Below are 17,032 nucleotides of genomic sequence, written 5' to 3'. Positions count from 1 at the left end.
GGAGCCGGTGCCCGTGCGGCTCCTGCCGAAGAGCGAGAGCATCAGCTGCAGCTCCCGTTTCCTCTCTCCCCACGTTAGGAAGCAGAGACCACAAAAGCAACACACACAACGCTCGCACAGAAGATGGCTTTGTGCCCTGAGTACGAGGGACGTTTCGCCAAGCTTCAGAAATGAAACATCTTTGACACCGGGGAGCCTCGAGACCCAGGGCTTTCTCCTGAGACAGCAAAAGAGACACGGAAGGACGGGCAGCGTCCCACGCGGCTGCCGGGGCTCTATCCTGCTGCTGCCGCCCCTGTCTTGCAAAAGGCCTGTTGTGTGATACTGTAAAACTGGAAGCGTGGTTCAGACAAACAGATGGCACAGAAAAAGGGATGAGATGGGCAAACACTGCAGGAATACAGAGAATTCAGCAAGGGAAAAAACCAAAACAAAACAGGAACAAAACAGAATTGGAAAGGAAAGCGACAGAAGAGGAAAAAAAATCATAATGGGAGAGGAAAATGAAACCAACAGGAACAAAAACACACAGGAACTAACTTTCAAAGTCAAACTCAGGGTCACTGAGAGGGCTGCTCAGACCAGAATCTGCAGAAAACAGTAAAAAATAAATAAATAAAATATACACTTTTGTAAAAATTTCATGCTAATAAAAAAAACCAAAAACCAACATAAATCTAAAGAGGAAAAGAAAGTTATTTTTTTTTGTGCTGCTTAGGCTGGGACAGGATATCTAAGATGCCTTCCCCTCTGCGAGCTGCGCAGATGCTCACACACGCTCCCATCCCCACATGCCCCCTCTCCTTTGGTACTGGGACAGGACAGACTCTCTGCTTGCTGGACCCCAGGTCATCTGGCTGGAGAAGAGCCTACACGCCCTCCTCCAAACCCCGATATATTGAATTCAAACAGCTTTAATTCAGACAGCACCTGCTGCAAACTGCCCCATCCCTCCATCGTCACCAACACACCCCAAGCTCTGATTTTCCAGCTGTTTCCATCTTCACCCAACTGTTTGCAAAACTCTGTGGGAGGCAGGGGACCAGCTCTCTCAAAGCCTTTAAAACCTTTCACTGCTTTACAAACTATACAGCAGAATAAACTAGCTAATTGATAAACTCCTGGGCTAGATAGAAAAGAAAAGGCAGCAGCATCGTTCTAAAGCTAGACTGCACAGAGTCCTTTGAGATCTGCAGCCCTTTGCCCAGCAGAGCCTCAGCGGCAGGCTTGGGGGACAGCTGCCTTGTACGAGCCTCTCGGACCAAGAATTCAGAGGGACAGCACGACCAAAACCGCAGGTCAACGGACGAGAGACTCCCTCCTCTATCGATCACGGTAACTGCAGCTCGGAAGCGCCTTTGCTGACGCCGCTATCCTGCGGGGACAGGGAGAAACACCCCAGAAAGGAAACACAGAACAGCCCCCCCGCTGCTGCTGAGCATCCAGGCTGAGCCGGATGCCCACAACCTTTGTTTTTATCTCAGCACAGGTTTCACGTGGGTGAGTGCAGCTTGCTCTTGGGTCTCACATCACCACCAGAAGCCAACCTGAACCCTCCCAAAGGGAGCTCCTGCGTGCACCTGGTGCATGCCACTGAGCCCAGAAAAAACACAAACTGCAGCCGGGGACACTAACAGAAGCTGGTTATACAGCGGGCGAAGCCGCTGGGACAGAGGAGTCTCTCCAGCGTCCCAGGCAGCGCCCCGCTCAGAGACAGCAGCCTGCTCTCCTGCTGATCCCAACACCTCCAGGCTCTCCTGCTGATGTAGGGACCTGACTGCAGCTGAACAGTCCCTGCACACTGGGTTAAACCTGCTTCCATCCCTCCGCTGAGACTCAATCATTCCTGAGCTCGGGCTGATACCAACGGGTTGTTCCTAACTCTTTTTCTTTTGATGGGAAACCCTCAGCTGAGCGCTGCCTCTGTGCTTCCCCGAAGACCCCCACCCTAAGAAAACTCATACAACGCTAAGGACAGGACTGGGATGGGAAACAGGAGCTGCAGGAACATTACTAACAAGCACAAAACAGCAAAAAAACAAAACAAAACAAAACAAAAAACAAACAAACAAACTGAAAACAACAGCCAGCCCCCAAAAAAGCACAATAAATTCCCTTCCAAATCCTCGAGCAGCAGGAACTCGGAGGCAGAGGAGCGCACCGGTGGGCAGGCACCGTTCAGCATCGCCAAGTGTCTGTCTGCGTGAGGACGCGCCCGTGTCGGTGGTGGCTTGCAGAGGTGCCATGCAGGCGGCTTGGACATGCATGGACATGGGGACACACGTGGACAGAAAGGAGGGTGCGTCGAGCCTCGCTGCTCGGGTGCGGTTCCACGTTTGCTCAGCAGCTGGTTGCAAGGAGACGCTGCCTCGTCTGCACAAAGCAACCAGCCGCCTTCCTCTCCCTGCACAACCCCCAGGATAGGCTTGCTCCCAACAGGAGTTTTTGGCACGTATGCAAGAAGCACCAGTTGGGGACGTGGCTGGAGCAGGGCACGCAGGGCAGCCCGCCACGCTCCGTCTCCGCTGCCCCCAGGGATCTCCCTCGCATCGGTGGTCTGGCAAGCTCTGGCAGCTGTGTATTTAGCCCAGAATGCACCAGTTTAGCTGGGGATCCAGGAAACCCCCCCTTCCTGCCCTGCCAGTGCTGGGTAGAGGTTTCCTGGAGGTTTCCCAGCACAGGTTTATTTCAGTCTCGCTCAGCACGGACAAGGCTTTGAGGTTCCTTGGCTGCATCCTAGGTTAGCGCTAGGTCCCAAAGGCAGCACCGCAGCAGCCTCCAGGCAAGCAAGAAGGGGCTCAGGAAAGGGCAGTTGCTCCACTCCTGCCTTCCCGGGGAGAAAGGCTGGTTTGCAGCTGGTTACCTGGAGTTTGGAAGTTGATGCGCCTCATTTCCACAGGGTCCTTGGGGTGGTGAGGGGTGATTTCAGCATTGTTCAGGAGGCATTTCGTCCGTGGCTCTGAATCTTTCCGTTTGCTTTAAAATTAAAATAAAAAAAAAAAAAAGAAACAAAAGAACAAAAAGACAAAGCATCTTAGCTTACGGGCCTTTCAGGCTTTTCAGCTGCTCAGGGCATGCTCAGACCTGAGCACAGCTCCCACAGAAACCAGGGCCAGATCCAGCCAAGGGTACAAGTTAGATAAAATGCATGAGAAAAGGGATGGAATTTGGAAGTTTTGTCAGTGCTGTATTTGGTGGGTTTACAGCAGCCCCTCAGCAGCGTTCAGACAAGTCTGGAAGTTCCCCGTAAGTCCGGCCAGGAAGCGAGGGGCAGCTGGGGTGCTGTGGACTCACACCTCAGCCTCCCTGCACGGACAAGCCTCCGCTGAACTCTGCAGAGCTCTGCAAGCAGAAACCTTCCAATTCCGGCCAGGCCATTTTCAGGCTGAAAGAACCAGAGCCAACATAATCATTTGGAAAAGTCCAGAACCCCCTGGCTGTGACCTTGGACATAAAGCACCGATATTGCTCTGCTGGCTTGTTTAGGAGCTCTCAGTGCCCTGCTGCACACAGAGAAGTCGGGGCAGTGGTTTTCAGCCTTTTTTTTTTGATCTGCAGAACCCTATAAATCCAGGTTCAAATAAACCAGTGTAGACACATCCTCTCCCATCACAGCTGTGCCTGCTGAGATCCGTCTCACCTCTTTGCCAGAAGCTGAAGCCCGCTCCAACCTGCCAGCTGAGCTGCACATCTAAGTGCTTCCTAATATATATTGCTCAAAATGAGTTAGGTTCGCTAAGGCAGTTGAAAAGTCTTTGCTGACCTGGCTCATTCTCCTTGAAAAGAATTTGGAAGCAAAGCCCAGTGCTGATCTGAAGATGTGATAACCTCTGGCAAAGGAACAGTGACAAGCTGCTTCTCCAGCGGGCAGAGAACCTGTACCCACACCCTCAGGCTTGCAAATACCGCCCCAGCCCTTCCAGCACCATGGCTGTAGAGCCTCTTGCCTCTCCTGCTTGGGTTGCACAGAAACCTCCAACAATACGCCTGCAGCAATAATGGCAATTACTTAGGCAGAGAGGAGGTTATTCAGGACATTTTTAGCTGTCTCTTAATGTCATTAATAGCTAGAAGAAGTGGCAGGAGCCCTGCCAGCACTGCATGGGACAGCATTTTGGAATTACACCACTTTGCAGCTTGGGAGCAGTTTATTTTTGCCGCAGTTCTGAAACTGCTGTGAATAGTTCATTGGCTAAACCCATCAGTTACTTCCAGTGAAAGCTCTCCCAGCCTTGGAAATGGTTTGAAATAAGTCTCATTTTTGCAGTAATAAAGGAACTCTGTTAGAAGTCGCCGGCTGATGGGGCAAGAACAGCTTTTGCAATGGGGCGAGGACAGCTCAGCTGGTTAGATTCTGCTTCCAGTTTGCCAGTGGCTCAGGGACAGCCCATATGGAGCAGTCAGACATGGAGAAAACCCGCTTTCACCTCTGACTGCAACACAAATGGGTGTTTCTCTGCTCCATTAACCCAACATTTTATGAGCCGTTTACTGTCACTGCTGCTCAGCTTGAGACAGGGCCACCGTACGTAGGAAGGGACAAGCAGGAGAAAGCTGGGCTTTCTTTGCCTTTTCTGCCCTGATTCAAGCATGGTCCCACGCTAGCCTGACACCGGGTGTCCCTTAGGACAGGTCTAATGGTAGGAACTGGACCAACAAAGCCCCATCACCCCAGACAGCAACCACTGCCTAACACACAGCACGAAAGAACCTCAGTAAACGGCAAAGGTGGTGCTCTTACCTGTCTGGCTTGCTGTCCAGGAAAGCAGTAAGTGGAGAGAAGACAAGACAAATGTTCAGGTTAGAAAGGACTTGCAGAAGAAGGGGGAAGTATTTGCTCAGCTCTAACCCTGCTATCACAGGTGGAAGGTGGGACCAGCACAGATTACCCAATTAGATCAGCGCTAACGACCACCAACAAGCACCACCTGCGTCCCTGACCCCAGAGCACTCCTGGGTCCACCAGCAGCTTCACAGGTGCTGGGATGCACAAGACACATCCATGTGCATAAGCAAACACACCTGTGCAGGTGAAGGAGGGCCCAGAGTTAAGAGAGCTCCCTCCAGCCTGGGACTGAACATCCCAGCTCAGGACACCCCTTTTCTTTCTCTATTTAGCTCAGCATCTGCTTCCTCTCCTGTCCTCTTCCACTGCACAGCGCGCCCTGCGTGTGCTCACGGGTCCCCGCTCCCATCCACGCACCACGAGCTGCTCAGAAAGCCAAGGACAAGGGAGAGCCTTCTGCGGGTTGTTCCCTCACGTGACACCCCTGCTGCTGTTGCTCTTGTCTCCTAACTCCAGCTGAAAACCAGTTTGGGAACAATGGAGGTCTCTGCGGATCCACAGCACCAAGGTGGTTCCTCTGCAGCACTGTGCATACCCAGAGCACCGGCTGGGGAGCCCGAGCTGTGGCTGTGAGCAGCAATTCTGGAGGAGACAGGCAAGAGACCTGCCAAACTCATTGCACATATGTCACAAGAGCCTGTCTGTAGACCAGCACAGCTTTGCTGAGTGCCACGGGGTAGACACTGAAGCAGCAGGTCCCTGCAACCCGCTGCTGGTCTCTCCTGTGCCAGTCAGACCCTTCCACGTCAGCATTTGTGCCCCAGGGCTCCTCTCTCTGGTGCTGGTGGAAGGATTTGCCCCCAGCTGACAACTACAGGACCAAGGAGGAAACTGCCTTTAGGGGCCAGAGCTGGGGACATCCAGAATGGTCACAGGTCTGGGCAAGAAGCATCTCTTACTTTTTGTAGAGTAGAATGGCAATGACAATGCAGATGATGAACACCACGGCCAGGACGGGCCCGATGACCCAGATGAGCCCTTCCTCTCCATCGATGATGGGCTGCGGATCAGGGTTGTCCAGCTGGATGGGGTCGGAGAACGGACTAGCGGCAAAAGTCTGGAAGACATGAAAGGTTGTGGAGCAGAGTTCAGAGGTGCCATGGGGAGTGAAAACAATGGGCAAGCATACGGTGTTCCATGAGAGAAACTGCTAGAGAGGGTGTGATCTCCCTGCAGCACAAACCAAGTAATAACAAAAAAAAATACCCTCTGCAACCTACTGAAAACACTCTGTGAGCACCCACACAGAGGTACCTTCCTCCTCCAGTGCTCCACGCAAGACAGACCATTGAAAGATCACAGTCACACGAAGCTGTAGGCTGCCTTGTGCCTATGGCTACCTCGTCTCGTAGCCACGAAGGCGCTTTTACAAACCCACTTGACTTATGCCTCTGTTCCACCACATCTCTGAGCCCCCTCCCCTGCCACAAACACTTTTTCCAAGCTCTCATGTAACCATTTGGATTTTGACAGTCAGATGGGATTATAGAGAAAGAGGGAAGGGATTAAAACACGAATTAATGCCTAGAACAGCCTGGTCTGGTGACTGGAAAAAACCCACCTTTACAATTAAACAGAAATGAATAAAATGCAATGTCTCCTCTGCTCCCTCTGCTGCGAGCTGTGCTCTCGAGGAGCATCAGAAGCACACTGAAACTCACCAGAATCCTAACGAACGGGCACTGCCTGCTTGTTCTCACGAGTGCTACCATCTCCCCACCCCAGGAAGGCTGCGTTCCCATCTTACGCAGAAACTACAGAAACTAAAACGCACAGAGGAGAATTGGCACGGCCTGGTTTGAGGGAAAAGTCTGGGACAGGACAAGAACAGGAGATCTGGGCTCTGGGTCCTTGAACTCTTATCAGCTCTCAGCAAGGCTGAAATGCTGCTACATCCGTGGGAGCTGCGGTGAACCCAGGCTGGCGTGAGCGAGTGCACAGTACCTTGTTCTAAAGCAGAAATTACCCCAAGCTGCAGTAATCCGATTGAAAAACCCATTCAGAAGCGTGTCAGCCTAATCCTTTAATATCAAATACACAACTAAATATTTATTTGGGAAAAAAAAAAAACCAACCCTCTGAAAACACTTAATTTCAAATAGCTCCCTGCTACAACTCCACAGGGGGATTTAAAAACAACAAAGTATTAGACTGCTTTCTATTGTGCGTGAGGGAGGAGGCAGGTAAATATTAAAACAGTTGTTTTCATAACGCCAAACACAACAACACTGAGATCAGCAGAGGTGCTGAAGTGGTAAAAAGAGCAGAGAGCACATGTAGTTTTCCATTTTAAAAAATGCTCCCCTCTCTGCTTGGCAGGGAGCTTGGTAATGACCGGGGTGTGTGACACGCCGCTTTCAAAGCAGGATGGCCAGGGTCATTGCTCCAGGGAATACAGGGACAGGCTGTACAAGAAATTACTCTTTGTAAAGGAGTTTGACCCAGGGATCTCTGAACTCAAGTGCAGTCCTGAGTGGATAGTTCCGTACTCTCCACTCTGGACTGAAATCTGGAGCCACAAGTGCGGCGAGTCCTGCGTACAGCGACCGGCAAGATGCAGCAGCAGCGCACAAAATGAGGAGTGCATCGTCAGCCCGGCTGCTTGGAGGAGCACGTTTGCTGCACGCAGACACAGGCACAAACAGCTCCAACAGCTGGGCTGGGAGGTCTTTACAAAGAAAAACACCTCAAGCTCTGGTGGGAGAGAGTTACGGAAAATGCCAGGAGGGGACCAGGGCTGGTGGCAGCTCACGGGGGAGCAGCTGCTGTCACCGGTCGCTAATGGGGACAGAGGGGCACAAGCATCTGAAGAGGACAAGGGAAAGCAGGCAGCGCTTACAGCCTCGGGTTCCTGGAGCACCGCCAGGATGAAGATGACGTATCGCTGCCCTGGCTCCAAGGCTCTGTTCTCGAAGTTGTCGTAGTGCTTCATGTCCCCCAAGATGAAGTGGGAGGGGAGGGAGCGAAACCGGGCGGCAATGTAGGGCTTGGGGAAGTCCAGCTGGCGAGAGTGACGCAGACTTCGGCGTCGCAGCCTGGCAATGTCCTGAATGAGCTGCAGGAAGCAAAGGAACACTCTGAGCCCTGATGGCTTCAGCACCATCAAGGGAGCAGGACGGAGGGAGAGCCAAACCACCCCACTCAGCCTGGTGGAGCTCGCAACGTGGAGCACAGATCCCCCAAAACTACCCTTCCAGGCCACCATCCCATCCATGACAGCTGTCTGCCCTCTCCCTACAGCTGGCTTCAGTTTCACCCACACTCACCTCCTCCAGGTCCATCTCCTCAGGGCTGCCCAAGGGGTTGAGGAACTGTCCTCCCCGGGACTTCCTTAGAGGCACCACCACAATGTAGAAAGCCCTAAGAGTTGGGAATAATCAGAATAAATGGAAGGAATTAATCTCCTTCTACAAGCCACAGAAGCAGGACACACTGATGTGGAAGGTTTGCCCACACAGCCCCACTGGCACAACCCATAAACCCCTTATTTTTCATTTAACAGTTGTTATTGCTGCTCCTGAAACGAGCCTGGATTCTGTGGCCACCCCGCCTGACACGTCTCCTTATTTCCTCCCTCTGCATTTCTTTGGCATCCCCTGTTAGCTTTGGGAAGTGGCTCCAAAAGACAACAGTCATTTTTTGCCGGGAACACCCCTGCCACTGCCACTGCCCCTGCGGGTTTGTACTGGGGACTCCAGTCAGCCCAGCTGGTCCCCGCAACGTCACCTGAGCACCCCACATCCGCAGTTCAGCAGAAACCTACTGGACAGGCACAGGGCTCTTCACGTCTGGGAGAATCACCACCACGTTGCCATCGGCATCAGGCTTGTGGGTCACCTCTGGCTTCTTCGATAGCATGTCGGCAGCGGTCCAGGCAGCGACGTTCTGCTGCAAGCCCCCCATGCTATTGCCCTGGTTCATGAGAACAAAGTTGTAGAACGTGCGGGGCTTCAGGTTGGTGATGAGTTTCTTGGTGGTGCGGCCGTCCACATCGACGTGCAGCCCGTTATACTGGATCTGCGGGAGGAAAAGAGGCAGCAAAGTTGTACCATGAGCAAGGCTGATACGGCTCAAGCAACCAAACCTCCTCCTCCCCGGTGCTTCGGTTTGCAGAGAACACGGGGCACCCGGCTCCGCTCCGCTCCCCCCAGCCCTGCCGGAGCTGCTGCACATGCAGGAACAGGAGCCGTTTGTGGGGATGGCTTGTGCCCACTGCAGGGTCCCCAAGCACAAGGCCAACGCAGGACAAAGTCTTGAGATTCCTCTGGGTAGAGAAATTTTTATCTGGAAATGGGAAAATTGTGCTAACTTGCCTAGGGAGGCAATGGTTTGGTGACAGAGGTGGGAACGTATCCCAACAGCCCTGATTTTCAGCCCACCTCCTTGATCTAGTGATTAACCCTTATCTGCCCACATCTGGGGCAGGAATCCAGAACTCCTGCCTCTTCCAACAGACAAGACTCCCATGAAACTGGGAAGAAACACAGTTCCAGCTCCTCCATTCCACTTGCCTTGTACGGGGTGGGAGAGTTGTAATTCTCGGGAAACTCCCAGCTCAGAAGGACAGATGTCTTTGTCACCATCTTCACCTTGAAGTTTTTGGGCAAAACTGCAGAGAGAAAAGTGAGGAGGAAGGGGAGACAGGAGAAGAAAAGGCAGCAGAGGGAAGGAAGAGCAAGAAAGAGAAGGAAGAGAACGTCAGGCACCAGCAAAGGACCTGCCAGTCTGGGTCTGGCTGAGGCTGCAGGAATGGAAGGGCTTGCTCCCTCCTCCACACTCTGCTTGAGTTTTGCCAAGGTCCATCTCCCAGTGCTCCCTGTCCCCATGCCTAACCCCAGGGAGGGGTGAGGGAGGGTGCGTGGCTTTGCCCACACACCACGGGGCTGGGTGGCTGCTGCAGGAACGAGGTGCTGGCTTTCTGAGCATGCTCAGGTGAGGAAACCCCATCCCAGGTCACGTTTGGAGGCTTTTTTTTTTTTTTTTTTTGCTTTTTCTCTTTTCTTTTGGCTGTTTGCAAAAGCTGAAGAAAATGCTCTTCCCACCTGTATAGCGACTGGCCCCCCACTTCAGGTGCCAGCGAAAGAAGGGTGTCCGGACTTAACGTAGAAGAAAGCGGTAAAAGGGACTTACCTGGCACAAGGCAGAGAGGAGCGGAGGGACTGAGTGTGAAACCAGAGTGCTTTGCATTTACTCACGAGCCTGGCTGAGCCTGGCTTGACCTCTCCAGCTCTCTGCCTCCCGGTACCAGCCCCGGTTAGAAGGAGAGAGAGGGAGGAGAAACCGGTAAGTCCTACCTTGATCCAGCTGGAACGTCCGATACTGGACGGTCGGGCTGTACGGCCCGGGGCCTTTACTGGTGTGAGCACGGATTTTAACATCATAGGCGGTGTTGGGTTTGAGGCCGTTGAGGGTGTACGAGTTCTCTGGGGAGGGGGGCAGGTCTTTTTCCAGCGGGTTGCCGGGAGAACCGGCTTCCCGGTAAGCCACGGTGTATTTGACGATGGCTCCGTTCCTCTCAGCCAGCACGGGGGGGAGCCAGCCAAACTGGACCGACATGGAAGTGATGTTGCTCGCCTCGAGGATTTGGGGGTAACCCTTGGGGATGTCTTCAGGGGTGGTGAGTTCCTGCACAGCTTCCTCCCCAAAGCCAGCCCGGCTTTTCACAGCCAGCTTGAAAACATACGTGGCGCCTTTGTGGATGCTGGGAGCGGTGTACTTATCCTCCAGGGCCGTGAACTCCAAGGTAGCCAAGGGGTCGACATCCTTGCGGCCAAACTGGAGCCGGTAGCCCATCACCTGGCCTTCTGCATCCAGCGGAGGCTCCCACTTCACCAGCAGAGTGTTCTCCTCTGTCTGGTGCACAGACAGGATGGGCTTCCCTGGGACTGGGAGAGAAGAGAGACAGTTAAACGTGGGACAGGGTGACTGGTGAGGAGATGCAGAGACTCTTCAGCTGCAGCAACAGGTTCCTGAAATGAGTGGCAAGGTTTCAGCTCGACTGGGTGTAGGTCAGCGCACCCCCCTGTAAACCGAGCTGCTGCTGTTGCTGCCCGCTTGGGGTCCAGGTGGATGGTTTCTATCAAGTTTAGGAAATGAGGTGCACTGCCAATGTGTCGGCTGGGAGGTCCTGACACATTTCTGGATTTATTTGCTTCCTACTTTCCTGAGGATGGAAAGGTGTGCACAGCTCCTCCCTCATCCCTGGACAGCTGGGAAGAGCAAACTCAGGAGTCCTGACTCCCAGGTTCCCATCCTGATCAGCCAAGCAGATTGCTTCCCAGGGCAGGGAAGAACGAACAGGGGAGTCCCCCAAACTCCCATCCCAACACATGCCGAAAGAGGCTGGAACAGATTGGCTCAGGCTGGGAAGTCCAGAGCAGCGGAGGGTGAAGAAATGAAGGATGGGAACGGGAGCCTGGGCAGCCCTAGGTGCTGAGCAGCAGGCAGGAGGCCAGCTGAGCCAGTCTGGCCGGCATCTGATCGCCCAGTTGGGTACAGAAAGATGGAATCACACAGAGAGTGGAAACAGAGCCCAAAATCTGTCCGAGGCAGAGGGCAGGGAGAGCTGCTGCTTGCTCTGTGCAGTTCCTCTCCTCCGGAGGAAGGGAAAAGACAGCGGAGTGCTGGTGTGTTTTCAGGGGCTCCCTCCTTCACCTGCCAGTTCGGGGGATATTGGAGGGGCTCAGCAGTGCCGTGCCTCTGTCTAATGAGCCCTGGCACTGCCCGGCGGCTGAGCAAGCCCAGAGCCACAGTTAAATGACGTGTGCTGGCCCCAAGGCTCCTGAAGCTGGAGAAAGCAGAGCATTAATTCCAGCAGCTCACGCGCCATTGACACTCAACTCCCCTATTAGAGATCCCATTTCCTTCCCTCCGCCTTGGTATTTTTTCTGGTTGAAAATGAGAGAAAATGGAGTTCCCGGCCCGCTCTCGCAGCACAAGCCCCATCGAGGGTCGGCGGGTTGGGAAGCTGTGCGGCGGCTGGCGAAGCGAGCAGGGGGGAGCCGGCAGGGAAGGATGCTCCTGTGTCAGGGACCCTGGTAGAGTCAAACTGGGGAAACCACTCTGCCTGCTGCATCGCCCGACATCTGAACATGGGGATGAGGGGTTGTCTCTGAAAAAAATGCTTTACTCATTTCAAACTGCCAAAGATTGGCTCAGGAACAGCACGGGCAGAGCCCCTCCTGGAAATGCGTAAGAAACACATTAAAGAGAAAACCAATGCCATTACCCTGATGTTTTGGTTTTTATCACAAACGTTACTATAATCAGCTGGACTTGAAAATGGTACATTTGCACAACAAATATTGTTTGGAAGAAAGGTGAGAAGAAAGCATGGGGAGGGGGGAAGTGTTTTATTTTGCAATTGGCTTGGACAGTAAAGGAGAAAATGGGATGTATTACTGTATTTAAATTCAGCCCCTAGCCCTGAATGATAAAGAAAGAAATCTCTCCTCTCAGAAGGTATATTGACTCAACAGCGCACAGAAGATAAGAATGTTACAGAGCCATTTGAAAGATTTTTTTTTTTTCAAAATAGCTATTCCAAGTTGGGGGAAATGGAGTTTTGGGTAATAGGTGCTGTGCTGGAGAAAACATCCCTCTGTGTGACTGATCACCTGCACGGCAAATCCTAATGGGGGAGATGAGGGAGGCTGACAAGAGAGTGACAAGGGAGGGAGGCAGAGAGAAAGGCTCCAGGAGAGAAAAATGAAAAGGGCAGAGAGCCTCGGGAAGAGGGAAATGAGAGGAGAGAACCAGGGAGCGAGTGTGACAAAATGTGGCAAAGGCAGAGGGGGGAAGGAGAAGAGGGCGAGGGAAGGAAAAGGCTCCTGACAGCACGCTGACACTATAAGGTGTGGGCACAGCAGCCTGGATGCTGATGTCCGAACGTACCCTGCTGTAACACCCGCAAGAGCTGGCGTCCCCGAAAGCAACCTTGTTCTCCTACGTGCCGCTCTCTTACCTGGGCAGGAGAGGCAAGAGGGGAGCAAGAGGCTGAAATCCAATTCACTTGTCTGAACGCAAAAACATAACATGAGATGAAGACGTGAGTCAGGACAGGGAGAAGGCGAGGGCACGGAGGGCAGCTGTGGCTCCAGCCCTGTGTGCTCCAGGCCAGGGCTCCCAAGCAGTCGGCAGAGTGTCTGCGCTGCCTCCAGAGCCCGAGCAGAGGTTTCCAGGTTAATTACGCTGCGCTGACCAAAGGCCTTTGATCCCTTCCGAGGCAGAGCAATGTTCTCCCAGAAACGAGGGATGATGTCAGTTTATGCAGCTGCTACAGGCAGGGTGAAGATGACTGCCCCCAAATAAGCAGAAAACGAACAGAAAGCCAGGGGTGGGAAGGTAGTAGACAAAGAAAAGAAATGAAAAGAGGAGAAAGCCATCATCTGACAGCAGGAACAAAAGAAAGGGCACGAGAAAGATGGGGTGAGAGAAGGTAACCGCAGTCCAGCAAGAGATGGGCTGGGCGAGGACAGCTCCGGGTCTAGGCTCCGCAGCCTCCCTCCACTGCACGGAGCCCTTCCCCTGCTGCAGAGCAGAAACCACAGGAAGGCAGAAGCTGAGGACAGGTAGAGCGTGTACCTCTCCTTTCTGCCTGCAGCACAACTGTCTGGAGGGGCAAGGGACACCCTGCTGTCCCTTGTCATTCCTCTGTTCAGGCTCTCTCGTCCCAGCTTGGCACCGTGTCCCCTGTACCGAGGCTGACAGTCACCGTGCCACCAGGAATAGGTCAAGGGGAGGAATGAATCCAGCTCCCAGAAATGCTAGCGAGGAAAGGTCAGTACTGTCAGAGCTTTTCCCTCTGCTAGTCCTGAGCAAAGAGGGGACCTATATTCAGACACGACAGCAGAAGAGTGGGCGGTATAAGCCACCACTGCCTGCCTGCTGCTTTTCAGATCTCTGCAACTCAACAGCACGAGAGCAGACCCCTGGCTCTCCTGTTTCCCAGGGTACCTGTGTGCACCAACCAGCAAAGCTACTCAGTCTCCCCAGGGTGTCAGACCAGGCAGAGACTCTCGTCACTTCTGGTGCACTGGAATTTATGGCAAAAGAGATGATGAGCAATGGATTCATCCTCTGTTGCACTGCTGGGTGTGTCTGGGCTTTCTGCAGCACTGGACAGAAAATGATGTCATTTAGTGAGGGCTACCTGTGAGGAATGAAGGGGTTCCTGCCCTACTAGAAATAATTGTGTCTTTGGGGCAGCACGGCATTTATTGCAAGCCCGTCCTTCTTGAAGGGAGTGGGATGAAAGAAGCAGAGTCTAGAGAAGGAATTTCTTGTCTTTAGAAAACCGATGAATTCCCATGGTTCAGGAAAAGCCTCTTACCTGCACCCTTCGTGGTGACCACCTTCGGTTTGCTGCGAGCACCATCTCCCTTCATGGTGTAGGCGGCTACAGTAATGGAGTACGCAGTCTCCGGCTGGAGCCCAGCAATGATCATCTCCTGTTTGTGAGATTCCAAGGGAAAATGATGTAAATATTCAGGTACATACACACGGGTAGATCCCTCCTCCTTGCAGGAGTCCCAGCCCTTTTCTAGCATGCAGGAACATCCACTGAACCTGAAACCACGAGATGCTCTGGGGCAACTGGGTGGATGCGGCAATCGGCAGGAGGATGGGAGCCACGTTCCCTTAGAGAGAGGCATGCACAGCCCGGCTGCAAACAGACCCTCTCTGTAAACACGGCGTGTCTCTGGTTCAATCCGCTCTCTTCCAGATCTGCCTCTCGTACGCTCCCCATCTCAACACAAACTGCTTCAGCCATCAAACTGCTGCTGCGCTCTTTAAACTCTTCCTCTTCACCACGCCGTCTCAGAGGAGGTCTCAGCAGTTTCAAGGAGATTACATTTTTTTTCTCCATTACTGCCTTCCCTCCTCTCCTCGGAGATATTTTTTAATGACTTCAGAATATTAAAGAGATTGCTTTAACGCAAAGAGCAGGACGACATTTTCTGCTTGCACGCCAAAGCTCTGCTAAATCCCCAGCACCCTCCTTCCTCCCTCCTCTATCCGCCTCCCCCCACCTGGCTCCTGGGAGCTTTGTGCGAAGGCTGGCCCCAAGAACAGCCCTTCCCCAGGAACTATCGGCCCTCCAAAGGGCTGGGTTGTAAAAGGAACACCCGATGTATCGGACGGGATGAGAGCATACGCAGCAGGGTTTTCCCCAAGGCCCTGGAAAGGAGGGAGAGGTGAACGTTGTGTTTTATCATCTTCTTCTCCCCTCACCCCCCACTGCCCCTTTGTGCTTTCAATACGAAATCTCAGGGCAACACGTGGGGAAGAATTGGCTGGTCCTGAAAATATCTGTGTGGCTCCCAAAGCTGAGCAGGGAGTGGAACAGCAGAGCCTCCAAACAGCGGGATTTTGATCAGCAAGGTGGGAAGCCACCAGCTACAGAGACAGGTCTGTCTTCTGGAAGTCAAGAAACCTGTTCTGCTTTCACGCTCGCCCCTGAGTTTTGTTAAGATTTTAGGCAAGAGACTTTGCCTTTCGTGTGACTCAGTTTCTCCAGCTGTAAAGAGGCCCCTCACTTTGCAGGGCACTTAGCAGCCTCCAGGAGACACGAATTTACGGCGTATTACCTCGGGACCCTGCCAGTCCAAGCAGGAAATGCTTTCTCCTACTGCTTTGTAGCTTAAGATCACGGAAACCATTTAGTGTTTTAGCAGGTGCCAAACAGCCAAGCTGATTTTAAGCTCTACTTAAACGGTACAAGGGCCAACAGCGACTGAGTGCTTTGTATCAATGAGTATCTGAGAATCTTGGCCCTTTAAGGGCACAAAGCACTTGATCATCTCCTGATAGCTTACGAGTTATGGGGCTGCGATTACTCGATGCTTTTCAGCCTACCGATGTTTTCCAGACACAAGCCAGAGGTGCTTGCGGACCAGCCCATCATCTTGAAGCGTGTGTTCAAGGCAGTCCCAAATTCAACGTCCCATCTGCTTCCCCAGGGAGGAACAGCAGATGCATCTCTCCTTCCGAGCCGAGGGGAAAACCCTGCCTACTGCTGCGTGCTGACAAACTACACAGTCACACGGGGCTGCGGAGCAAAGTGACCAGGGTGGGGACGAGGCACGGGAACACCAACAGCAGGCTTTAAAACAGGCACAGCGGTACTGCCAAAAAAAATAAAGGAAAAGGAAAAAAAATCACACCACAACAGAAAGTGGGAGAAGGGAAGGCACAGAACCAGGACGGGAGGATTTTTTTACTTTTTTTACTTACGTATTCAGCAGTGTCATCTGTTTCCCACTGGGCAGAGAACAAGAGAGGTTTTGCACATGAGAATACAAGAGGGGAAAGAAGGGAAAGACAGAGACACAGCATGAGGAAGGAGTCTCTGAGCAAGCAGCCACACAAGGTCAGAAGTTACCAGGCCAGCATGAAGGAAGAAGTAAGAGTGGGAGAAATTAGTAGATTGCACTCTGGCCTTTGCCTGTCTTAAAAGACTCCCCAGCACAGGGAGGATGGATGGTATTTAGTTCAGTGCTGGGACAGCAGTTCATACTCTTCCACAATAGCTATTGTCTGGGAGTGCAAATGAACTGCAGAAAGACATGGTCATGGAGACACTCATCTGCCTTCTCCAGCGTTACGGTGCTCGGGGTGAGACGAGGCGGCTGGAGCACCCACCCCCTCAAACCTTCCAGGAGAGGAGACTGGAGCAGGAGGCGAGTCCTCACCTGGGCGTCAGCCAGCATGATATCCTTGATCTGGGGCAGCCCCCTGGCCTCGCCGTTCTCCATGCGGACATAGTGGACCTGGTACCCGCGGATCTGGCCGTGCTGGCGGTTCTGGACTGGGGAGCGCCAGAACACCTGGATGGCAGTCGAGTTCAGGACCTCCACCTCCACTTTCCGAGGCGGCGCACTGGGCACTGCGAGGAAGGGAGAGAAGGGGGAAGAGTCACTTTCTATCGGCAGCCTGTCGCTTCCCCTATGGGACATACGCACACTGAACCTACAGCCCTGAAAAGGGGGGGAATTAACAAACATCCTCTGCCACTGGCCTTTATTATTCAGTGAAACAGGATTGGATCTGCATGGCTCGGAGATACGCATGGAAACACGCCCAGCTCATCGTCCAGCCATTCCTTCCCGAGCTCCTTTGTCCCCAGTTTGCTCAGATGGAAGAAACCACATTCTGAGGGCAGAGCCAATTTTTCATGAGCCAGAA

General features: G+C 53.0%; 1 protein-coding gene across 1 annotated transcript in view; it reads right to left on the bottom strand.

The window, feature by feature from the left end:
- LOC104462919 (receptor-type tyrosine-protein phosphatase S-like) overlaps positions 1-16,733 on the bottom strand; it is a gene marked incomplete at its 5' end in the record, with an annotated part of 33,602 nt that extends 16,869 nt beyond the window's left edge. Inside the window, 12 exons of the mRNA XM_010075070.1 lie at positions 541-588; positions 2,864-2,976; positions 4,742-4,753; positions 5,746-5,903; positions 7,686-7,901; positions 8,113-8,206; positions 8,610-8,863; positions 9,358-9,455; positions 10,141-10,731; positions 14,178-14,295; positions 16,082-16,108; positions 16,540-16,733. Coding sequence (XP_010073372.1) covers positions 541-588; positions 2,864-2,976; positions 4,742-4,753; positions 5,746-5,903; positions 7,686-7,901; positions 8,113-8,206; positions 8,610-8,863; positions 9,358-9,455; positions 10,141-10,731; positions 14,178-14,295; positions 16,082-16,108; positions 16,540-16,733 — 1,923 coding nt within the window. The remainder of the gene's footprint in view (positions 1-540; positions 589-2,863; positions 2,977-4,741; positions 4,754-5,745; positions 5,904-7,685; positions 7,902-8,112; positions 8,207-8,609; positions 8,864-9,357; positions 9,456-10,140; positions 10,732-14,177; positions 14,296-16,081; positions 16,109-16,539) is intronic.
- Between the last annotated feature and the right edge of the window lie 299 nt (positions 16,734-17,032).

This window comes from Pterocles gutturalis, unplaced genomic scaffold (genome assembly GCF_000699245.1).
Source record: "Pterocles gutturalis isolate BGI_N339 unplaced genomic scaffold, ASM69924v1 scaffold6067, whole genome shotgun sequence".
NCBI classification, from domain to species: Eukaryota; Metazoa; Chordata; class Aves; order Pterocliformes; family Pteroclidae; genus Pterocles; species Pterocles gutturalis.
Note: the sequence above shows the minus strand (reverse complement) of the source record. Positions and strands in the feature narration are given on the sequence as shown.